At 34.1% G+C, this 24,577-nt stretch overlaps 1 protein-coding gene and 1 long non-coding RNA gene across 4 annotated transcripts in view; one reads left to right on the top strand and one right to left on the bottom strand.

The window, feature by feature from the left end:
- Positions 1 to 24,577, top strand: part of RAI14 (retinoic acid induced 14) — a 172,066-nt gene that overhangs the window by 118,108 nt on the left and 29,381 nt on the right. The window contains exon 12 of the mRNA XM_068105032.2: positions 5,073 to 6,188. Coding sequence (XP_067961133.2) covers positions 5,073 to 6,188 — 1,116 coding nt within the window. The remainder of the gene's footprint in view (positions 1 to 5,072; positions 6,189 to 24,577) is intronic.
- LOC144891057 (uncharacterized) overlaps positions 22,888 to 24,577 on the bottom strand; it is a 2,518-nt gene continuing 828 nt past the window's right edge. The window contains exons 2-4 of one of the 3 annotated variants that reach the window (XR_013622695.1): positions 24,416 to 24,568; positions 23,974 to 24,103; positions 22,888 to 23,753 (exon numbers count right to left, since the gene is read on the bottom strand). This is a non-coding gene — a long non-coding RNA (uncharacterized LOC144891057). Of the gene's footprint in view, positions 23,754 to 23,973; positions 24,104 to 24,415 lie in introns of all 3 variants that reach the window. The other 2 variants (XR_013622696.1, XR_013622694.1) reach the window with 2 other exon arrangements.

The raw sequence follows: 24,577 nt of genomic DNA, 5'->3' as shown, positions 1-24,577 counted from the left end.
CCGATCTCGACAAACCATTTCTGTATGGACTTCGCTTTGTGCATGGGGGCTTTGTCATGCTGAAATAGGAAAGGGCCTTCACCAAACTGTTGCCACAAAGTTGGAAGCACACAATCGTCTAGAATGTCATTGTATGCTGTAGCGTTAAGATTTCCCTTCAATGGAACTAAGGGGCTGAGCCCGAACCATGAAAAACAGCCACAGACCATTACTCCTTTTCCACCAAACTTTACAGTTCACACTATGCATTCGGAAAGGTAGTGTTCTCCTGGAATCAGCCAAACCCAGATTCATCCGTCGGACTGCCGGATGGTGAAGTGTGATTCATCACTCCAGAGAATGCATTTACACTGCTCCAGAGTCTAATGGTGGTGAGCTTTACACCACTCCAGCCGACGCTTGGCATTGCGCATGGTGATCTTAGGCTTGTGTATGGCTGCTCAGCCATGGAAACCCGTTTCATGAAGCTCCTGAAGAAGAGTTGCTGTGCTGACGTTGCTTCCAGAGGCAGTTTGGAACTCGGTAGTGTGTGTTGCAACCGAGGACAGATGATTTTTATGCGCTACGCGCTTCAGCACTCGGTGTCCCATTCTGTGAGCTTGTGTGGCCTACCACTTAGCCGCTGAGCTGTTGTTGCTCCAAGACGTTTCAACTTCACAACAACAGCAGTTACAGTTAGCCAGGGCAGGTCTAGCAGGGCAGAAATTTGACGAACTGACTTGTTGGAAAGGTGGCATGCTATGAAGGTGCCACGTTGAAAGTCACTGAGCTCTTCAGGAACGGCCCATTCTACTGCCAATGTTTGTCTATGGAGATTGCATGGCTGTGTGCTTGATTATATCTACCTGTCAGCAATGGGTGTGGCTGAAATTGCTGAATCCACTAATTATAAGGTGTGTCCACATACTTTTGGTCATGTAGTGTGTGTGTATTTATATATATATAGTATTATCTGGTTGAGTTCAATATCATAAAATTAGAATGCTCATCCCTCACATTGGCAGGCGGCAGCCTTCCTCTGCTGCTCTGTCTCATCGGCTCTAGTCTCTCGGCCATAGAAATACCACACCTTGATTCATGCATGTTTTATGTATATATTGTTAATGGTGTTGTAGCATACCTGCCTGCTCTACTTCTTCAGCATTAGGTTACCTTTCACCAAGCCCAGGTCTGCTTGGACCAGGGCGGGGATTATACGTTCGTTTTGTTATTGCCAAATGGTACGAATATTATTATTGTTAATATTACTGGTATTAATAAATGCATTGTTACAATGTTATCATTGTTTTTGTTATTTATTTTGTAATAGGAATGCCATGGAAGGACCTATTAAACTGCTCTTTACACCTTAACATGGCGGCGCGTGTTTAGAAACATGGCAATTCTTCCGGATTATTTGTAGTTAATAAGCCTTATCATCTCCGGAGATCATAACTAAATATATTCTCATTTTGCACATATTCCAGTGCTTTGCTGCTGAGCCCACTGGAGAAGTTTAGAGCTTTCATATGGCCCCCTCAATAGGAATTACTGACTATGTCAATGCCTGCAGGGGGCGGTATTTTTGACCTTCGCCCCGAGCGCCACAAACCATCACTACGCCACTGTGTATATATATATATATATATATATATATATATATATATATATATATATATATATATATATATATATATATATATATATATATATATATAGTATTATCTGTTTGGTATTATCTGCCCTCACATTGGCAGGCAGCAGCATCTTTCCCCTCTTCAGACCTTGATAGAATTACAAGCTGGTCAAAGACTTGGAATGTTTTTTTCTATCCTGTCAAATCTCACACTCGCTCTGAAAGGAAAGGACCATTTGGCAACTCCCCCACCTCCGCCCCCCTCTTCCAATCCACTTTCTTAACAATTATTTTGAGGAAGTTCAGTCATTCAAATTCTGGGTCTCACAATCAGCCATGATCTCTCTCGGGCAAACCACATTTCAAAGTTGGGCTCTAAAGCCATTCATTGGGCATCATCCGTCGTACAGTCTTCCCTGTGGTTGAACTGGAGTCTTCAGCCCTGGTTGCCTCGTGGAAACGTCGGTAAATCCTGAATGATTTTTCCATGTCACCAGTCCACTCAAAGGCACTTTTTCCTCTTTTTGGTCCTCAATCCAAATATCAAGTGCTTTTTGCATCCATTCAATGAGCATCACAAGATTGGAACGAGGCTTTTGCGCTTTGGGCAACACTTGCATGGATATTTATTTCTCTTTTACAAGCTCAGTCGATTAATTGATCCCGCAATGGCGGCCCACAGATGCCGCACTTTCATATCTTGCCAACCTATGTAACGACTCGATTATTATTATTATTTTTGCCCAATGTCATCACCTTTCTCTGCCTTTTGGCACAATTAATTTTGTCCATCGTTTTACATTTGGATGCCATTAAAAGGGTGCACGAGAAATAGCAAAAGGCTCCTAAGGGGAGGTAATCGTACACGCAGACCCAAACGATGACTCGTCTCAGCTCAAACTGCAATTGGCTGAAATGATATTCCACCATAACTATATCTGAACACAATATGTTTCCCACGTTGAAATCCTCGATATTCAAACCTGCAGTATTTGAGGGTTTACTTTATTTTAGACAGTTCCATGAACTTGTAAATGATGTGATTTGAATGCAAAATAAATTTAGGTTCATTTTATGAACAAGAACGATAGAAAACGAAATTAGTTTCAATCAATCAAGCAAGATAAATCAAATTGGTATTCTAAATTGAGTTCATAAAGACTAGCTATCAATAAAAATTTATGGGGGATAATAAATGTCCGAAAGAAGAGTGCTACTTTTTAATACCATTTAATTCACCCAATTGTCTGTTTTTAAAAAAATTTGAAAAAGTGCTTTAGAAACTGACAATTATTGGTAAAAGCGTCTCAAAAATTGGTAATTAAAGTAATTGTCTCAAAAATCCAAATAATATGCATGGAAGTGAACACTCTTCTGATTCTGAAAACTTTGTGCACAGTTGGACAAAATTAAAAAAACTACCTAAAAAGCCTTTTATTTCTTTCAAAAAGCTATTGGGCTTCTCAAACACAAATGATGAGTTTGAAAAACACCCACTCAATACCTAGCTTATTTACCCTCAAATCCAAAAATATGCGTGTCGTATTGATCTAGTAATGCGTTACGGACCAGGAGTCGATTTCAAGTTCTCCCCGCAGGAAACATCATTCATCCGAGCGGAGACTGTCACCCTGGTGCAGTGGCCTCTGTAGATTATGACAGGAATTTTGAATTTATCCAAGGTTTCGGCAATAACTTGTCGACTATTTATCGAAAGACAACATGGGATATTTAACCACCAGAAGCTAATGCTAATAAGACAGATCCCCAACTTAACATCCATCTGAGGGATGGCTCATTTTGAGGTTCTCTCCTAGCAAAGTTCTAATCTGACCGTTTGTAGCTGGGCTGAGAATCGAAGCTACCTCGCACGACCCTATTAGGACATTATAAAATTGAGAAGCTGCTAAAGCAGCATGCACGTGAAAGTCTCGATGGTGGTTCTAGGACAATTAATCAAACTCGAGGGAGGTTAAACTGATTTGACACATATGCAAGGACCTCCTCTGTGGCCACTGCCCCCCAAAATCCTTTAGTTTGCTGTCATGAATAAAATAATAAAAAGTCTTGCACTTCATCTTGGTAACAACTAGTTGGCATTATTGATTTCAACTTTGTGTTTAATTCGTGTAAACTAGCAGGCAATGTCTCTAAAGAAGTTGAGATCTAGAATAGGTTACCCAAAATTTAGCAATTGGAAGCTGGGAAATGCTGGGAACTTTGGCAAGTTGAAAGGAGCAATCAATTATTGTCAATTTCACGAATTCAAAGAGAGCTATTGGGACCAACATCTGGAAAATCTATTTGTCAAAATGTTGAGCTGGCATGTTCATGTTCGTATCTGAGTATACCGTTGATGAAGCTGAGATCCTAGGTTCAAATCGATTATACTTTGTTGATTTGACCATTGTCGAGTGACAATCTCCTTGGAATTCGTGCAAATGCACATTGATATCTTGTAACATCTTTTTCATCAAACATCATAACATCATCAAATGAGCAGTCATGTGCTGTAAACAAAGTTTTGATGACTAGAAAATAGTTAGATATGCAAGAGTTTTGTCAGTAATATATGCAATGAAATATTTTCTTCATGTGAATAGTAACATTTTGATCCACATAAGCACAGTCGCGGGAGCCATTTTGTTTTCGGATTGTCTGGCTGGCTGTCTGTCAGTCCGTGCATCTGTCCGTTTATGATAGGTTTTCGTTACCACGATAGCTTAAGAACGGCTGAAGGGAACGAAGTCAAACTTGGTACAAGTATGTATAATGATGTAAAGATAAACGGATTAGATTATGGGGTCAAGAGATCAAAGGTCAGAGGCCTTGTTAGGTAAAAATTCTGTTACTGCGCTAACTTGTGAACAAGTGATTGAATTTTGACCAAACTTGCTATAAATATACATTATCATACTAAGATGAACTGAATAGATTTTGCTGTCAAAGGTCAGAGGTCATGCCAGGTATAAATGTGATACTTGGGAACAACTGAAGGGATTTAAATCAAACTTGGTACAAGTATGTATAATGACATAATAATCTGGGTGGAGGCATATCTGTCGATGTCACGATGTTGAAGAGTGCCATTCTTGTTCAACTTTTGTTTTTTGATTTTGTGTACCTTCTTTTATTTTGTTCCTGTTCCGCTGTGCTATTGGGTGAATAAAGGAAATCTTGATGAAATGTTAGCCTCTTTTGAGGAACCTTCCTAATATCTATAACAGTTAAAGCAGCTTCATGAGTCCTCAATGAATGTTGAGCCTCTGAATATTCCTAATCATGCATGGAAAATAAACTTCTTTTTCAGGAATGTTGAAGGCAAAACTATTCAAGTTCAGTCCAGTGAAAATGTGCATAAATATTCTGGCATAATAGATAAGGTTGTGCAAGAGTACTCATCTGTCGTTGTTTAGTCGGTCATAGTTGCTATTCTGTATTTTCTTTTCTTTTACAGATGCTTCAGACAGCAAATGAGATGCTGAAAAGCCAAGTTGAACGTCTGCAATGCAAGGAACAATCTTCAAAACAGGATCTTAAAGCCAACATTGCTCAGGAATTGGGAAATACAAAAGATTCCAATGACAGAGTAAATATGGAAGAAAAATCCTGTAATGCTAAACAGGCTTATGATCGAGTTGATACAGATGTCCCATCAAACAAAAATAGACGCCCACTCTTGAGAAGCCCAGCTGTGTCCGAACCATGTATTGTAGACACTGCGAGTAAAATGGGATCATGTGATATCGGCCTTGCAGGCCTGCATGAAAACCATAGTGCTGTCGCTGAGGGCAGCGTAACAAAGGCAGTCTGTTTCACTGAAAGCCAACTTGTTCAGGATACTGGCGATGTTCCAGTCGGTGCAACGTGCTTTTCTGGAATAGTCTCAAATCGCAATGGTAGGGAATGTTCCCATGTGGACACTCCAATCAGAGAAAGGTCGGATGTTCCAATCGCAATTATTTCGGACAATGCGGGGAAATCTGAGCAAACTGCAAGACTCCATGGGGATAAAAACAAGATTGAATGTCTAGAAAGGGCAGATGAATCATTATGTGCCCATCGCGGTAGAAATTGTGAACTGTGTGAGGCGGAACAATTGATCCTGCAGAATGTGAAAGTGGACTCGAAGAACCAAGAGGTATCGTCAAGATATTCCAAGGTCATTGCATGCTTGAAAGACAAGGTTGAAGCTTATGAACAGACACTCCAACATATTTGCTGTTTGCTTCCAGAAAGCTCGGATGGAACTTTGCTACACAGAAAAGAAGAATCGATCTCCAAGGACAGGATCAATGCAGTGCACGCCCTGAAAGTCGAGCTGGATTCGTTAAAACAAGACCTCATGGAGACGCAAAGGTTGTACAAGGAAATGTGTCATGAACTAGATCACCTGAAGCAAGTGTCTAAAGCTGGACAGCAGGAGAAATGCCAGCTTCAAGAAACTGTCAGAACTATCGAGCAAGAGAAGACCTTGTTGAGGCAAAGAAGCCTCAAGGCCCAGGATTCTGTGCAAGAGCTCCTCAAGATCAAAACAGACAATTACAATATACTTCAGAGTCGAGATAGAGAAGTGAGTACCTGTATTTCTTATGCTCTTGCTTCTCTTAAAATAATGGAATTTGTTTGTGTAATCGCATTGGTTATGGAAAATTGAATCGCATTGGTTGTGGAAATACAAGGACATTTCCGAGTTTGGAGGTAATATGCATGGTCATTTTATGTGTCCTGTACATTTCCACCATAATCGTTTTATGAGGGCCTCGCTATTAATAAAATTAAAATGGAATAATCTTCGGTCAAAGTTTATATATAGTAAGAGGCTAAGTAAAATATCACAGTATTGCTAAAACTGATTACCCTGTGAAGATTGTATGATGTTGTACATCATTATAGGTATGAGTTCCTGTATATAAAGATGATTTTATTCACATCCCAAAATTCACTTCCCAAAATTCTGAGAATCATGGGGCTTGAACACAATACTAAGCAATTTTGGATGAATGTTTCCAAATGTCATGACCAATTTTGTGAAAAATGGAGGCAGGTCGTGTTTCTGTCATCTTTCGGCCCAAATAAGTTAACTTTTTGAGGGGAAAGTGGTGGGGGAATGGATGGAGTAGGTTTGGGATTAAGTGGCCAATTTAAAAAATATATTATTTCAGGATTTTAATCAATTCAATCTTCAATCTTATTTTTTGCAAGAGATGTCACAAGCTGCTGAATGAATAAAAATGGCTATTGTGAGATGAAAACCGGAAATCACAGTTCAAAGGGATCCATATACTTTTGAAAAATTGTCACTTTTGATATGTGGTTTGACCTTCATAAAAATTTGCTAAAGATTGTGCGACGGTTTGAAAAGAATATGAAACCCCAGTCTTTTACATATATCATCTAGAATGTCTAAGTTATTGGTTCACGAGTTATCAAACAGAGTGACCACTATATTCGTCATGGGTGTTTGTCTGTCTGTCTGTCTGTACGCAGCATAACTACCCGATGATATCATCCGATCTTGATGAAACTTGGGTGGGAGGTTGATATCATGATCTAGTTGTGTCCTGCCTAGAGTGGGTGTATTGCGCCCATTGTGGGCAGAGCCACACCCACAAAAGATGTCTTTTTAGGGGGTAATCGAGTTCAAGCTACATCTTCTCCGAGGGAGTTGGTGAAATCTGACAGGCGTTTTGGTATTTGGTTAGGCCAATGTCGTGTCTAGCCCCACGGAGCTCGATTTTTCATTTTCGCCCCATGGTCAAGGTCACAAGGTCACGAAATTTAGAAAAGTCGATTTTTGATGATTTTACTACATTGTTCGCTTCCTGATAGGGTGAAATGTCGTACATGTTTTTATATTATGACATACTTCATGAAATACAAGTTTTCCAACAAATTTCAGAATCTTCGACCTTTGAAGGTCACAAAGGTCAAATTTTCAAAGTTGTCGAAATCGAACCGAATTTTCGGTATTGTGTAGCTAACTGGTGTTGGTTTGGTGTTGGTAACTAACTGGTTTATCCCTGGTGTTGGGCTAGCGGCTAGGGTGCCGGCTTAGGATCCTAGGATCCTGGGTTCGAATCTCGGTCGATCGCCGAATTAATGCCAGGGGGGTTGACTCAGCCTGTCATCCTTCCGAGGTCGGCTAATTGAGTACCAGTTCACTGGTAATTCCCTGTTTGTCGTTGAAGGCGGCAAAAAGGGTTGGCGTCAGGAAGGGCATCCGGCCGTAAAACATTGCTTCAAAAAGGGGACCAAAAAACAACAACTACCACGGTCCCCGAAAAGGCCAACCCCCGCTTTGCGGGGAAAAATGGCCTCTAAACGGTGGGTGTAGCTAACTAACCTCATAACTGATTATACATTATTTTCTATCATTTCAAGGTCAGTAACCTTCGTTTTGACATTTCAAGGTCACAAAGGTCAAATTTTCAAAGTTGTCGGAATCAAACCGAATTTTCGGGATTGTGTAGCTAACTAGGCTAACCCCTGCTCTAGCAGGGAAAATGGCCTTAAAATGCATGTTGTTGTTGTTGTGTGTAGCTAACTAGTCTCATAACAGATAATACATTCCTATTTATATATTTTCAATGTCGGTTTTGACCTTTGTCATTGAATACCGCTCGCTCGTGAACCATCGTCGTCTCCTGACTTGTTTTAATTATTATTGTTATTATTTTTAAAATCCAAATTATTCCACTTATGCTCTGTTTACACTCCGATGAGAAAGGGCTCTTTAAACATGATTATGCTTCATTCACCACACTTGCATTGTTGGAGATTGGCCACACCAAAATTAATGATATTCCTAAGTTGACGGGGACTTGTGTTGGATTTCATGCATTTGGTACAACAATCCACTGAAATCTACCATCATGATTGAAAAAGGTAACTACTGATTTAACTTTATTTTATTATTATTTTATATATATATATATATATATATATATATATATATATATATATGTATATATGTATATATATATATATATATATATATATATGTATATATATGTATATATGTATATATATATATATATATATATATATATGTATATATATATATATATATGTATATATATATGTATATATATATGTATATATATATATATATATGTATATATATATATATATGTATATATATGTATATATATATATATATGTATATATATATATATATATATATATATATATATATGTATATATATATATATGTATATATATGTATATATATATATATATACATATATATATATATATATATATATATGTATATATATGTATATATATATATATATATGTATATGTATATATATATATATATGTATATATATATATATATGTATATATATATATATATATGTATATATATATATATATGTATATATATATATATGTATATATATATATATATATGTATATATATATATATGTATATATATATATATATATGTATATATATATATATGTATATATATATATATATATATGTATATATATATATATATATGTATATATATATATGTATATATATGTATATATATATATATGTATATATATATATATATGTATATATATGTATATATATGTATATATATATATGTATATATATGTATATGAGTAGTGTAATAATGTTGCTTCTGGGACACCTCCGTTTAACATGGGAAATCCCTATCTAATGTCATTTACCCCCTTGTCTTTTTCAAAAATCATAAACACCTCTATTTCTCCCACCCTCATCTTTATGAACCTTTTGTCTGTAGTACCTATCCTTAATGTTGTTCATTAGACCACTCAAACACTACAAATATTTGTTTTCTCTTATAGACCTATCATCCTTCTTCTACATATCATCTGGCAGATTAATCTTTGACCCACTCAAACATTGACCCATTCACTTCCATATTAATTCTTTCCCTCCCTCATTGCCCCTAAACACCTATATTTCTCTCACCCTGTTCTTTACGAACCTTCTAACCTTTTGACATGTTATCCTTATTCATTAGACCACTTAAACACCTGTGATCCTTCTGACCTCATGGACCTTTTAACCTTTTACTCTTAATATCATCTGGTGAATATAACCCACTCAAACAACGACCCTACAAATATTTGTTTATGCGTGGGAAATAATTTAATTCTCTTGCCACTCTCTTCACCATCTAATATATTAACAAAAAATATGTTTGAGTTTGGTTCTTTATTAAGATATTTTAACTGAGCTAAGATAAAATGGTAAACCTCCCTCAATGTTCTTGTTTGAGCACCTCCAGTGCCACATACCATTTTAAAATTAAAGTATATATTTTCCTGACAACCATCAAAGTTTTCCGTCCACTCAAAAATATTTCCATCTTTTTTACCCAATTCACCGGTATTTAAATTAATTCTCTTATTTGTTTTGTGAATTTTTTTACCAGTTGCCTTTTCAATTATACCTATTTGATATTTTTCACATTCATTATGTTTTCCATTTATATACCAAGGTTGATTACACCTCCACTCTTTAGTCTGGTTGATACTTGGTTCTATCATTTATATAATAGTAAAAAAGGCGGCGGTAGCCCGTTAAAATCCCCAACCCCCCCCCCTTTTTAACTTATCACTTATATATATCTTATCACTTATGTATATCTTATCACTTATATATATCTTATCACTTATATATATCTTATCACTTATATACTTATATAACCATAAGGGAGACTATCAATTCCATTTTCTAAAATAAACCTCTTATCATCAAAAGCCCCCAATGCTTTCTTATTCACCTCTTCTGAATATAATTGATGTTTATAACTTCTTATTCCATTAATCTTTCTAAACTCTTCTTTCTTTGTTGTTAAACAGTTATAATAATCCTTAAAGTTTATTGTTTCTTTAATGACATTTTTCTTTACACCTTTTAATTTCTTATCAGTTTTTTCAACGTTATTCACAATGTATTTATAAGCATAAGCCTTAGACCTCAATCCCACAAATTCACTCATGACATTTCCTCCTAATTCATCCTTGAACTTTCCAATCACCTTTTTATTTTTAGAAGAGAACAACTCACTCTCTGGACTGTAATTACTCGTGTCATAGATATTAATGTCTCTTTTCATGTCTGAATAAACATCGTTGGTATTAATTTTCAAAATAAAACTATCTGTATCCATATAAAGTAGATTAACATCATTTTGATATTTCTTCCTCAAGTTATTATAAAAGTAATCATACATTAATGACTTTGATAAATCAAGAATTGTTGTCCCAATATAAATAGGTTTGTTCATTTCAATACTCTCTTTAATCAAATGGATCGCACAAAAGTTCTCAGTAAAGACCTCAGCTCGAGTAAAACTCGGTCTATTAATTAATTTTGATGCTTGTTCCCAAGATGTTGATAATCTGATATTTTGTCTTTTCCTCACATTCTCCATAGTCTTACCAAAGACCGCATTATTCATCAATTTATAAAAGTCTTTCTCAAAATCTGTTTTTGACTCTGTTCTTCTTTGTGTATTAAAATCAATGTACCCCTTTAACCAATGACTTTGATTGAACTTTAGAACCCTATGGATCTTCTCTACTCTTAGACCTTTTGATAAATATTGTCGCAAATTTCTTTGGTGTAGAACATAATTTTTCTTGTTATATAATGTAGTAAGTAATTTTTCTGTTGATTCACCTATATCAAACGATCGTTGATAATCACTCAACCATTCTTTCTTTGGACTTTCTTTCTCACAAGCAAATGGGAGATCTTTGTGTAGGTTATGGAGTTCCTCTGGATATTTTAAATCAATTTCAAAATAATAACCAACTTTTTCTTCATCCAATTCTTTTTGTGTAGAGATACATACATCTTGTAAAACGTTTTTGTAGTCTTTTTCCTTTACCCATCTAAGTTTTCCATAAGGAAGAGCCTGAGACATTGCCCAGCCATACAGGTTGTTCGCGTCATAGTACATCAAGTAAGAACTCTCTTTCGTTGGATCATAATTTGGAAGATATTTGTTATTTGCTTTTGCGTATCTACTCGAGCAGACTTGTGAAATTCCACCTCTTTTTGCCTTTTCAATCATCAAAAGCATATCAACATCGGTTATCAAATCCAAATCTTGTTTTGTCATTTTCAACATCGCACTCCAGGCCAATCCAGGTGCTGTGTAGTAGTGAGCAGGATCCAATCCATATCCAGTGCGACAAACAGATCTAAAGGCTTCAAATACATCGGCCAATAAAAGCACATCAGTTTTGAGATACAAATCGTGATACTCGCCAAGATTCTTGATGTTATATTTTTCCCAAACATTTTGTGCGTGTACATAATCTTTATCAGATATATGACTATTATTTAATTTGTTATAGAAATTTTCTTTTGAAGGAAGTTGTGTTTCATTGAATCTCTCAAATGAGTCCATATAGTCATAGGGGTAAATTCCCTTTTGTGTTAGAAAATCTTTATCTAAAAAATACTCTGAAAGACATGGAAACTCTTTTAGATTTTGAACCAAGTTAACCAATGGACTTGCCATGAATTTAAATGTATCAAGAAATCTGATATGAGTAATAGGAGATGTGTGAATTGTTTTTGTGAATGAAATGTATTTCTGATCCGTGTTTGGAATTGCTGAGATACTTCCAGAAGTCTTTGAGAGTTCCTTGATAAATAGATGTGTATCATAATGAGCGTTGTTATGAAGAAAGACAGGAATGAAAGAGGGGAGTTGATAATTAATATTACAACTTTGATGAGCCGGACCTCTATATTTACCAGTGAGATGACAATGGTCTCTAACCTTTAGACCTTTACCAATTTTCTCCTCACAAATATGACAGACATTGTTTTTTATAAATTCCCTTTTTTCTTTACTTGTTAAGGACATTGGTTTATTGGTTTCTCTCATTATCTTGGTTAATCGAACACAGTCTTTTTCTAGTCGTTTCACAAACTCCTCTGGGGTATTTGAGCCTCTATACATCTCTAACTTGTTATATTTATCACCAACGGATGATTTGATATAATAACAAAAACCACAAGGAGTATGTTTTTGATATTTATTTGTGTATGATTCTTTTGGATCTTGAGAAGCAGTATCAATTTTTTCTAAAATACTTTCAAAATCAGCATATATAACAAATGGATGTTTGATCTTTTTATTTTCATCTTTGAATGTGATCTTTGAGCCTTCTTTAGGCATATTGATTACCGTTGATTTATGTTCGCCACAATAATTTGAATGTTTATCTAATCTTTCTTGTGAATTGAAGAAGTTAAGACAACGCAAACAAATATATATTTTATTTGTTCTCTTACAGACTTGTGGTTTTATTAATTTAGCAATATCTTTGATGTATGTATAATGTGAATTTTCGTCTGAATTAAAATATATAAGATTAATATGAGTTTGTTTACAATTGTCAGAAAGCTTTAAAACCTGAATGTTGTTTGTTTCTGTTAGACCATAAACATTAACTGATAAATTATTCATCTTTTCAAATTTAGGAATATCATTTAAAGTCATCGGAAACTTTAGATCTTTCGTATTTAATGTATTCTCATATTTTTTATAATGAGATACTCTTTCATCATGAAAATGTGGAGGATGTAAGTGTGCTAAAATAGACCAGAGAAAACATTTATTGTCTTTATTTTTGATATTGATAACTGCTTTTCTATTTTTGATAACACTGGGTAAATCAATGTAAGAAGAAGCTTTTAGAGGATCTGATTTAAGAATATGAATGTCTATGTAAATAATTTTTCCTATATTGAATCCACTTCCTACGATTGAATTATCCACATCTTGCTCTTGTTTAATAAGTTCATCATAGACTCCTGATGTTTTAAAATCTTGATATGAAGATATAAAGTGTGGCTCAGTTCTCATGTATGGTGCATCTATAACTCCTTCATCCTTTGTCATTTCTAATTTTACTCCCATATAAAATTTAAGTGGTTTCATTTCCTTTAGTGTTTTTTCAATCAACGTTTGAACAGCAGGTTTAACTATTTCTACAGCATCAACTATAGACTCTGGTTCAGGAGGTTTGAAGTTAAAGACTCTTATTTTAATATGTCCTTTGAATGCTCCATCAGAGTTTTTAGTTGTGATAAAATTTGATAAATGTAGATTTGTTTTAAGATGTATTTTGAAGCCTTTCTTGAGGATATTTTTATTACATGTAGAACAGTGTTTTGTTTCAGGTGGAAGAGGGGAAAGTTTGTTAAAAATGTTGTATGTATGTTTTGCGGTGAGAATATGTTGTTTATAATATTTTACTTCCTTCTCGCAAGTATCACAATAAACCATATTTATAGCGTGAGAAAACGTGGTGTTTTATATATATCACTGTGCTTAAAAGAAAACACTTTTGGGCTTTACAGCTCCGTTTTATATATATCGCTGTGTTTAAACTAAAACACTTTTTCACTCAGAATCATCTAAGTCATAACTATCACATGAATACTCAGAATCATACTCAGAGTCATCAATAAAGCTACTCTCATAACTATCATTTGAGCACAAACTATTAGTATCATAACTATCATCTGTGTTCAATGAAATACTATCATCACCATCGTCCAAGTTCAATGAAATAGTAAAATCTTCACTGCTGTATTGACTCATATTTAATTAGCAAGAAAAATATTCCCATCAATATCTATATACTTTCTTTCATTAACAGATTCAATCTCTACAATTTTTATATCAAAAGTTATCTTTAAATAATCTCTAACTATCATAGAACGAAATGACATTTCACCAGAAATATTAACATCATTCATTTTACTTAGATCTACACCCTTTGGATTATTAAAGAAAATACAAATGTCTCCTCTAGAATTATTAATGGTCTTATCATTCTTTTTCAAAGTATCGTGGTCAATCACTTTTTCAAGCTTTGAATAAATTGCCAGGAGTAGAGGAGAAACTTTTGTTAGATTTACTTTAATGGATGTCTTTCCAGGTATAGTTAGAGCTCTTCCTTTAAATGAAATAGAGGGGCTCATGTTATTTTCCATAACTGGTTTTACCCAAAAATTTCCATATTTATCTTTGTTCAATTTAACATCTTTGACATATTTTTCTATATCTTCCACCGAAGTAGAGATTGATTGAAATTTGTCTTTTGTGCTTTGAAACATTGTATTTATTAATGAATAAACTTGCGTTTAGTTTAAGTAAAAATTTACCACATAAATATGATAAGTTCTGAAGGATATTTAGAATTTCCAGACTCTCCATATGATAAATTAGAGAATTGTCCGGCTTGTGATAGAGTGGGGCTTAATGATGAGGATTCATATAAACAATGTTTATTCTGTGATTATATTCTAATTAATGATAATAAGAAATATAAAAAAACATATAACTCTTTTAAATTAGAACCAAAAATGAATTACTTTACAAGATTAATAAGAGAGATGAATGTTAAGCATTATGGTGATAATACACCATTTCTTACAAGGAAAGAGACTCCTTGTATTGAGGAAATGTATAAGGGTTTAATGATATTTATTATTCAAAATAATTTTAATGGAAATGTTAATACAAGATACTACATAAATAAAATAATGAATTATTTTGAAATTAAACCCGAACTCAGGATAAAATATAGAGTTTCTAAAATAGCTCAAAAAAAGTTGGATGACTTGTTTTCCAAATATATAAATGAATGATTTTTTACCCGTTTGGGAAAATAAGATAAAATTTAATAACCATAAAAACATTCCAAATTCATTGAGATGTCTAATAGTTGGTTCAAGCGGATGTGGGAAAACCTGTTTACTTTTAAAGATGCTCCTTGGTCCTAATTTTTTAGATTATGATAATTTAATAATTTTTACAAAGTCAAGTTTTCAACCCGAGTATCAACTACTCTCACAGGGTTTTAATGCAGGTCTTAAAAAGGAAGACATTATCGGTTTATTTAAACTTCAAAACAAACTGAATGATTATAACATTGAAGATATAATACAATTATTTTGTGATACACAGAAATCAAAATCGAAACCCATAACTTGTATTCTCAGTGATAATACGGATGATATACCTTCACCTCAAGATTTAGATAAATCAAAAAAGAACCTCGTCATCTTTGATGATTGTGTTAATGAGAGAAACCAAACAGTAATGGATAGCTACTATACAAGAGGGAGACATTCTTCTTGTAATTGTATATATCTTAGTCAATCATATTTTCAACTCCCTCGACGCTCAATAAGAAACAATGCCAATACTTTTATTTTATTTAAGTTAAATTCAATAGATGTAAATAATTTTTGGAGAGATAATTGCTCTACGTTATGTAGTAAAAAAGAATTTGAAAATTATATGAAACACACGATTGGAAAATATAAATATATTGTTGTGAAACAAGATGAGATACTAAATGATATTTTTCAATAAATAAATACAGAAAATGAATACCGAAGAAAGAGAAAGAAAGTTTAAGGAACATCAACAATTAGTTTCAAAAGTTGTTAAACAACAGGAAGAGATAAAGAAGAAACGGAGACAGAAACTAACTGGTGAAGAAGCCTTTGAAAGAAAACAAGAGAAATTCTTTAAACCACTTTTGAAAACTCAACACTCACCTACAGTTCCCACGGTAGAATTTACTCCGAAAAAACTTCAAATGCTCAAAGATTTTAGTCAGATAACAAAACAAGAACTTGGTGAATTAGAATATGATGACGAGGGATTATTTCGGAAACTTGAGGAGGTAAATCAACCCCCTAATTATGTTGTGGAAGCTCTTCAAAACAATGAATATTCGGCGGGTTCAAAAACCAGAGCAGGTCTCATTCCAACAGAAGAACCAGCAGTGTTTCATCTTGTGGAAGAAAAGGTATTGATATTTAATGATGAATTGATGTTCTTGAGTTCTACTCAACCAAATGTTAAATTAACTCCAAGATTAATGTTTCTTCTAACAAACCCCGGATTCAGCGGTTCAAAATATTTTGAGGAACCACTTGATATGGAAAGAGAGGAAGATAGGGTATATATTGAGTTGTTAAATGCACTTGATTATGGAGTTTCTGTTGCTGGTAAAAGTAAGAAGAATGAGAAGGAGAAACATATTATTGATGCTTTAAGTAAGCTTGGTTCGGGTGTTAGTTTTCTTCCAAATGACCCATCACAATTAGTTAATAGGCTATTATTGTTGTTAGGTAGTAAGAAGGCTGGAAACAACAATTGTTTTAATGAATCCTCAGCCATTTTAGATCAGTTGATGAACATGAAAATAATTAATAAATGTCAATACAAAGATATTTTATTAGATATTAAATAAGATGAGAAGCACAATTCTTAGTTTTAATTTCACAACGAGCGATTACACAGCTTCATTCCCTTACCCACTACAACTTGACCCCCTTACCTCATATGAGGCATCTTTGTTGTCAATGGAAACTTACAATACCCTTTTTAATATCACAGAGAAAAACAACAAGTTTAGTTATAATCCAGGAAGTGGATATAAAACTATAACCGTTTCACCTGGAGCTTACGAGATTTCTCAAATATCTTCAGAAGTCTCTCGCCTTATGAAAGAAAAAGGTGATGAACCAAAAAATATTGTAATAGATATTCAAAAACACACTTCAAAATCAACTATTAAACTTAAAAATAATTATAAAGTTGATTTCACGATTGAAAATTCGTTTAGAGAGCTATTGGGTTTCTCTTCAAAAAAGATTGAAAATAACGGGACGTTTTACAGTGATAATGTTATCCAAATATCCTCCGGTATAAATTCAGTATTAATTCATTGTGATTTGATTGATGGTGCTTATAACGATGGAATAAGAACAAATACAATATTTTCATTCAGTGCATACTCAACCCCGATTGGTTATAAATTTAATATGGAACCAAAAAATCTTGTCTATTTACCTGTGTCAGGAAAAACCATATACAGAGTAAATTTTAGGATAACCGACCAAGATAATCGTATGATATCCTTTAATGATGAAATTATATCCATCAGAATTCACCTACGTGAAGTTTTTCAATAAATAAATAATGGTTATTGTGAGAAAACACGAGTTGGGAAAATATAAAATAATTACAGGGGAGGGCATGTTCCTTTCACCAGACTATACAAGGTATGTGGGTAGAGGATACTATAAACCTAAGAGACAACGAGGTGTAGGTCATCAATTTCGAAATAAAGGAGATGGGATAATTGATACTCTAATGGGTATTGGTTCAACCGTCCTTAAACATAAAGACCTAATTGGTTCAACTGCTTCTGCCGTGGGCTCCGTTGCGGGTGCTATAAAGAGTATAAAAGATGCTCAAAAGGAGTCTCATAAATTACAAGCAATCAAAGAAATAAAAAAAGGTAAAACTCAACTATCTTCACAAGAACGACAAAAAATCATTAAAATACTTGGGTCAGGGTTTCAACAATTTTAATGCTATATAAATACAAGTATGGAAGCGATTGATAGTATCTATGATTTGGATGATACGATTATCATTTCAAACTCCACTAAAAAGGAAGACTATTTTAAGGTAAATGCTATTACAGGAACAGACTGGAATTCAAACGGAACAAAAAGTTTTGAAATAAATAATCAACAAACTTACTTGAATATAGCTGATAGTTTCTTGCTGTGTAAATTTAAATTCACTAAGGCTGCGAATAATACTAATGCTACACTCGTAAATGATTTCTTCTGGAAAATGTTTGACAGTGTCCGCCTGTATATTGGAACACAAGAGGTTGAAGCGGTTGATTATGTCTCTGCTACATCTGAAATGATGAAATTTACACTATATTCGTTTAGTGATAGAATGGGTAAGGGAGCTGTTGAAGGTTTTATTCCTGATATGTCAACGGGTACAAACGCAGACCCTGGTTATAGTCAAAGGAAGTCAATGTATAATGATGAAACAAAAGCAGTGAATAGTTTTACCGTAGCAGTACCTCTTAAAGGTATATTTGGATTTTGCGATTATGATAAAGTTTTGTATGGTCTTAAAATTAGATTTCAACTACAAAGGAATGATAATGTAAATAGGTTGCTTTTTGGGGATGAAAATGCTTTTGGAGACAACAATAAATTTGTTATTAATGATTTGTGTTGGTATATCAGTGAATATACTCCTAATCTTAAAACGGAAGAGATGTTAAATAGAAGACTTAACTCAAAGAAACCGCTAAATGTATCATACCTTAAAAGAAGATGTCAACACGTTAAACTGGAACACACTACCTACACTTGGAATTTGGGTGTTCTTCAAGGAAAGCCACGATACCTCTGGCTCATTTTTAAAAAACCAGATGGAGAGGACGGTACTAATAAGAATAATGCGCTGAGTGATAATGCTAAGGTGAAACAACTTCGGGTTTCTCTTGATGGCACATTTTATCCACGAGATAGATTGGAAATTGATTGGGAAAAAAATGATTATGCGGAAGCCTACAAGTCCTACCAAAAGGTGTGTGAAAGTAATGGTAATAATGATCCTATTTTGGATATGGTTGCGTTTCAAAAACTTTATACAATCTACGCAATTGACCTGAGTTCTCAAAAGGAAACTATAAAGTCTAATCGAGTGGATACTTCTCTATACATTGAAAGAGGGGAGAGTGAAGAGGTTAATGCATATTGTTTGCTTTTGGAGGAAACAGAATTACAGATTAATACAGATAATGGTGTTATGATTAATATCACATAGGTTTTTTCTCATAAATAAATGGTTGGGGTATATGTTAATCAAATCAATCTTAATAAATTAACATCTTGTATTCAAAATCAAAAGCCTTGTATTATTAATGTTAATACAATTCAAAGAAAAGGAGCTGTAAGAATTGATGTTTTACTCACACACACACAAGTAAAAACACTAAATGATGTTGGATCACTTAAAATTAAAATGACGAAACCTATGTTAAAGAAATATTCAATAGACGAGTCAAGAGGAGGATTTCTCCCGTTTCTAATTCCTTTATTTGCTGGTTTAAGTGCGGCGGGAGCATTGACTGGTGGTATTTCAGCAGCGGTAAAAACTGCTAACGAAAGGAAGGCACAACTAAAAGCTCAAAAAGAATTGGAAAGACATAACAAGGAGTTGGAGAAACAAATTAGTGGAAGTGGTGTAATTGTAGATTTTGCTCAAAAACTTGAAAGTCTACCTGATAAAGCTAGATTGTTGGTTGGAGATATGCTTTCCTCTATCGCTCAAGCGGGTGTTAAACTAACTAAACGGGGTAATGGATTGTATCTTTCTCATAAATAAATGGATAAATGGTTTAAACAATTTGGAAAGAATACAACGTCAAATATAGAACTAGCTAAGTATTGTAAAACACTAAAAATTGATAATGTGGTTATTTGTATGAGAGATGAATTAATACATATAAATAAGAATACAAAGAATATTATTATGAATTTAGACACACAGAATGGTTCTCATTGGGTTTGTATTCATAATAGTCAGGATAAATATTATTTTGATAGTTATGGTATGCCACCACCTGTTGAAGTAATACAATTCTTACAGAATGGTGTTTATCAAACATTTCAAGTTCAAGAAATTAATTCTAAATGTTGTGGTCAATTATGTTTATATGTATTATTTCAACTCAACAATAATGAAAATTTTTATGATATCATTTTAAATCTAATATAAATGACTTATGTTGGAAAAGATGGTTCTATCTTTGGAAAATCCTCTCAGGATATTGATTTATCAAATTATTATACAAAGGCACAGGCTGAACGACAAAAATATAGTGTAAGTAAAAATATTAATATGAAGAATACTTATAAATTAATCAATTATCCAAACCCTACAGATGCGAATGACTTGATTAGATTCAGTGATTTATCACAATATATATCTTTAAAGAAAACAGCACGTTTTGTGAAACAAGTAAAATTTACAACCACAACACCTGGTTATACTGACCATACACCTTTCCTCATTGAATTTAACTACCTGCTTACAATTAAATTTTATAAAGAAGGACATTTAGTTAATATGCGAATTAATAAATGGGGGTATGATATGCCTGATTTAGGGTATAATTGGTCTTTTTCAATAAACATAGAAGACCTACATGATTTAAATCAGTCTCGTAAAGAAGAATATTATCCACTTGGTGAAGATAAGGATTTATGTGGAAGTACAATTAGTAAACAACAAATACGTGATTTTAAGAAAATAAAAATATATGATAGTATAGCGATGGTTCGCATGACAAAGAAGGAAGGTAATGAGATAAGGATAGAAAGCCGAGGAATACAAACCGATTTGGTAGTGGGAAGATGGGGTGGTATTACCTGTCATAATATTAATCTCACATATATTTCTGATACATAAATGGCAGGAAGAAGACTACAAGAGAATTATAATTTTTGTATTCAAGGATACCTACAAGAAAAGGGTGCTCGGTATTACATACCTTATGATTTGGAGCATATACATGGGAATTTTGTCATAAAAAACTGGCCTTATACTGATATTGTTAAACCCACAAATAGAGACTTGTTTAAAATATTAAATAAAAATGAACTTCTCAAAGTTATGAAATATAAAACTCTTTTAGAAATCGTCAACAAATCTTATTGGTATCCTATTATGAGAAAAATAATTATAGATACAAGAATATCTCAAAATCCAGATGAGTATATGTATAATATTCTTTGGGGTTCAAACTCAAGGGTAGCAAGGGATGAGGAAGGAGTTGAAGAAGAGAAGGAGGAAAGAGAGAAAAAGGAGAAGGAGGAAAGGGAGAGGGAGGAGAAGGAGGAGAGGGAGAAAAAGGAGGAGAAGGAGGAGAGGGAGAAAAAGGAGAAGGAGGAAAGGGAGAAAAGGGAGAAGGAGGAAAGGGAGAAAAGGGAGAAAAAGGAGAAGGAGGAGAGGGAGAAAATGGAGGAGGAGGAGAGGGAGCAAAGAGAGAGGGAGGAAAAATATAAAAAGATGGAAATCACTGAGATTCATAAAAGATTGAGTGTATTAAAGCAAATAAATCAATCTCAACGCACCGAAGAGGAAATTAAAGAATTAACAACTCTTACGAAGATAATGGTTTCAAAAATAAGAACGTCAATGTCTTCAATTTCAGAGATTTAAACGAGAAAGTGGTGAAGAAGAAGAAGAAGAAGAAGGAAAAGATTATGTGATTGATGATGTTGGTGTCATTGACTTTAGTTAGTTTTTATTTGTAAATAAATGGAGGAGAGAGTGAAGGCATTCCTTAGGATTCTTTATGTTTTAAAAATCAAGATTGAAATGTATATGTTGAAAACCAAAAAGGTTTTGATACTCTGTCGGAATTTTTCTGATAAATAAATATGAGTTATTGTCTCAAATGTAAAAAGAAAACTAAATCTAAAAATATCTCTTATGTTAAAGCTAAAAATAATAGAGTTTATCAAAAAGGAATATGTCAAGTATGTGGCTCTAAAAAGTGCCAATTCATCTCTCCTAAAAGAGGAGGAGACATACAAAAGTTTCTGTCAGGAAGTAAATTTACAACAACTGGAATTCCAGGGGAATTACACCTTCCAGGGTATTCTTTCTGTGGTCCAGGAACAAACTTGGATAAAAGATTAGATGAGGCTGACAATCCTAAACCTTGGTCTAAACCTACAAATAGGGTTGACGAAGTGTGTATGAAGCATGATATTGCTTATGGGAAAACCACTACGTTGACTGAAAAACATAAAGCCGACAGCGAAATGTTGTATAATTTGTCTTTGATACAAAATCCAACGTTGAGAGAGAAAGTTGATAGGTTTATTGTTAAAAAAATGATAAGTGTCAAATTGAAACTTGGTCTTGGTTATTCCTCAAAAAACTATTAGGCTCTAATGATGTCATCAAGACTGAGGAGCTTTTGGCTGAAGAATTACACAAACCTATAATCACAAAGTTTAAAAGAAGGAAGGTTTATTCTAAATACACCGACCACATATGGTCCGCTGATTTAATTGAATTGAATAATGACAGGGGATACAGGTATGCTTTAACCGTTATTGATTTGAGGAGTAGATTTGCCTGGGTTGTCCCTTTAAAAAATAAAAGGGGTGATACTTTAATGTTAGCCTTTAAGCTAATATTTGATCGGGATAAAAGGAAACCAAAGAAGTTATGGACTGATGAGGGAACAGAGTTCTATAACAAAATATTCATGAAATTTCTTAAGGGGAAGGGTATTAAATTATACAGCACCTTTAATGAAGGAAAGGCAGTTGTTATTGAGCGTTTTAATCGTACTTTGAAAGAGAAATTATATAAAAAATTCACACAACTCGGTTCTCAAAAATGGGTGTATTTAATTCAGGATATTGTAGATGATTACAACAATACAGTTCATTCATCAACAAAATCAAAACCATCAGAAACATTTACAAAATTAGAATATGAAAAGGAGATTAATTTGAGAAAGCCCAAGTTCAAAGTTGGTGATATTGTAAGGATATACAAATGGAAAAGCCATTTTGAGAAAGGTTATACACAAAAATGGACTAATGAATTATTTATAATCGTTGATGTAATGGATACAGTCCCTTGGACCTACAAATTAAATGATATAAATCGAGAAGAAATCTTGGGTTCATTTTACTCGCAAGAATTACAAAAAACAAAGCTAATAATTCATTAAACAACATTTCTATTCACCCCACCCAGATTAGCTAATTTAATTAGTGGTAATAAAAAAAAATTTAAATAAATTAAAATCATAAGCCACACCCACACAGACCACGCCCACACAGACCCCGCCCACACAGACCCCGCCCACACAGACCCCGCCCACACAGACCACACCCATCATCCCCCACCCTCCGTGCACCCCCACCCTTGACCCCTCACCCCCCTCATCCCACCCCCACCTTCCCCACACACACAAGGGGAGGGGAGGGGTGGGATGAGGGGGGTGAAGGGTCTTTGGCAGGGGTGCACCTCCCCGTTCCCTCCTTTATTCTCTTTTTGTAATTAATAATTAAATAATTGTAAACAAAACAAATATATATAAATATTGAAAACATTAAAATCTTTATATTATTAAAACATTTTTCTTGAGGTATACATTCAACTTCTCCCCAGCATAAGTCATCAATTTCTTCCCAGCACAAGTCAAAGGTTGGTTCAGCAGATGTCTTCAGGTTTTGAATCTCTTTCTATTAAAGACAAGAGGGGAGAGATATTTATTTCATATTTATGTTCCATGTCAAAGCGTCTTGAAAAGCGCTATACAAAATAAATGTATTATTATTATTATTATTAATATAGGGTCGGATGCCCTTCCTGACACCAACCCTGAATCACCTCTTACGATGCGCAGGGATATGGTGTACCTATTATAAACGGTGAACCACACACACGTACACACATGCTTACCTCGAAAAAATCCAGCTTAGCGTCAAGATCGTTGAGTTGAAAATGTAGAGGTTCACAGGTTGGTAGGAAATAACCACTCCTTGGGGAATCAAAATCATCCCACTCAAAATTTTGGTCTTCGAGGTTAATACTGCAAACAAAATAAGGAGAAATTACTATTATATGCTGAAGTAAGCCTGACAAAACATCACACACACGCACACACACACACATTCACAGATACATACACACACACACACACACACACATACACACACACATACACACACACACACATACACACACACACACACACACACACACAATCTCATTTTTCATTTCTGTTCCTCACAATTCGATCTCTCTATTTTAATCACAGACACACATGCACACACATACACATACACACACACACATGCACACACACATGCACACACCTCTCGTTTTTTATTTTCTATCATACCTTTCACGTGAATTTTCTAAGAACGGTGAAACATTGAATTCATTCTGAGCCCACCATCTCGGAGGTAGGTTATTCAAACCCGTATTCAGTTCGTTGTGGAACTCTTGAGAAACAACTTGAAATTCTGCCAGGATATTTACAATATTTGAATTGCTGCAATGA

The sequence above is a fragment of the Myxine glutinosa genome, chromosome 2 (assembly GCF_964187855.1).
Source record: "Myxine glutinosa chromosome 2, kmMyxGlut1.1, whole genome shotgun sequence".
In the NCBI taxonomy this organism is placed as follows: Eukaryota; Metazoa; Chordata; class Myxini; order Myxiniformes; family Myxinidae; genus Myxine; species Myxine glutinosa.
This window is presented reverse-complemented; position numbering and strand designations above follow the sequence as displayed.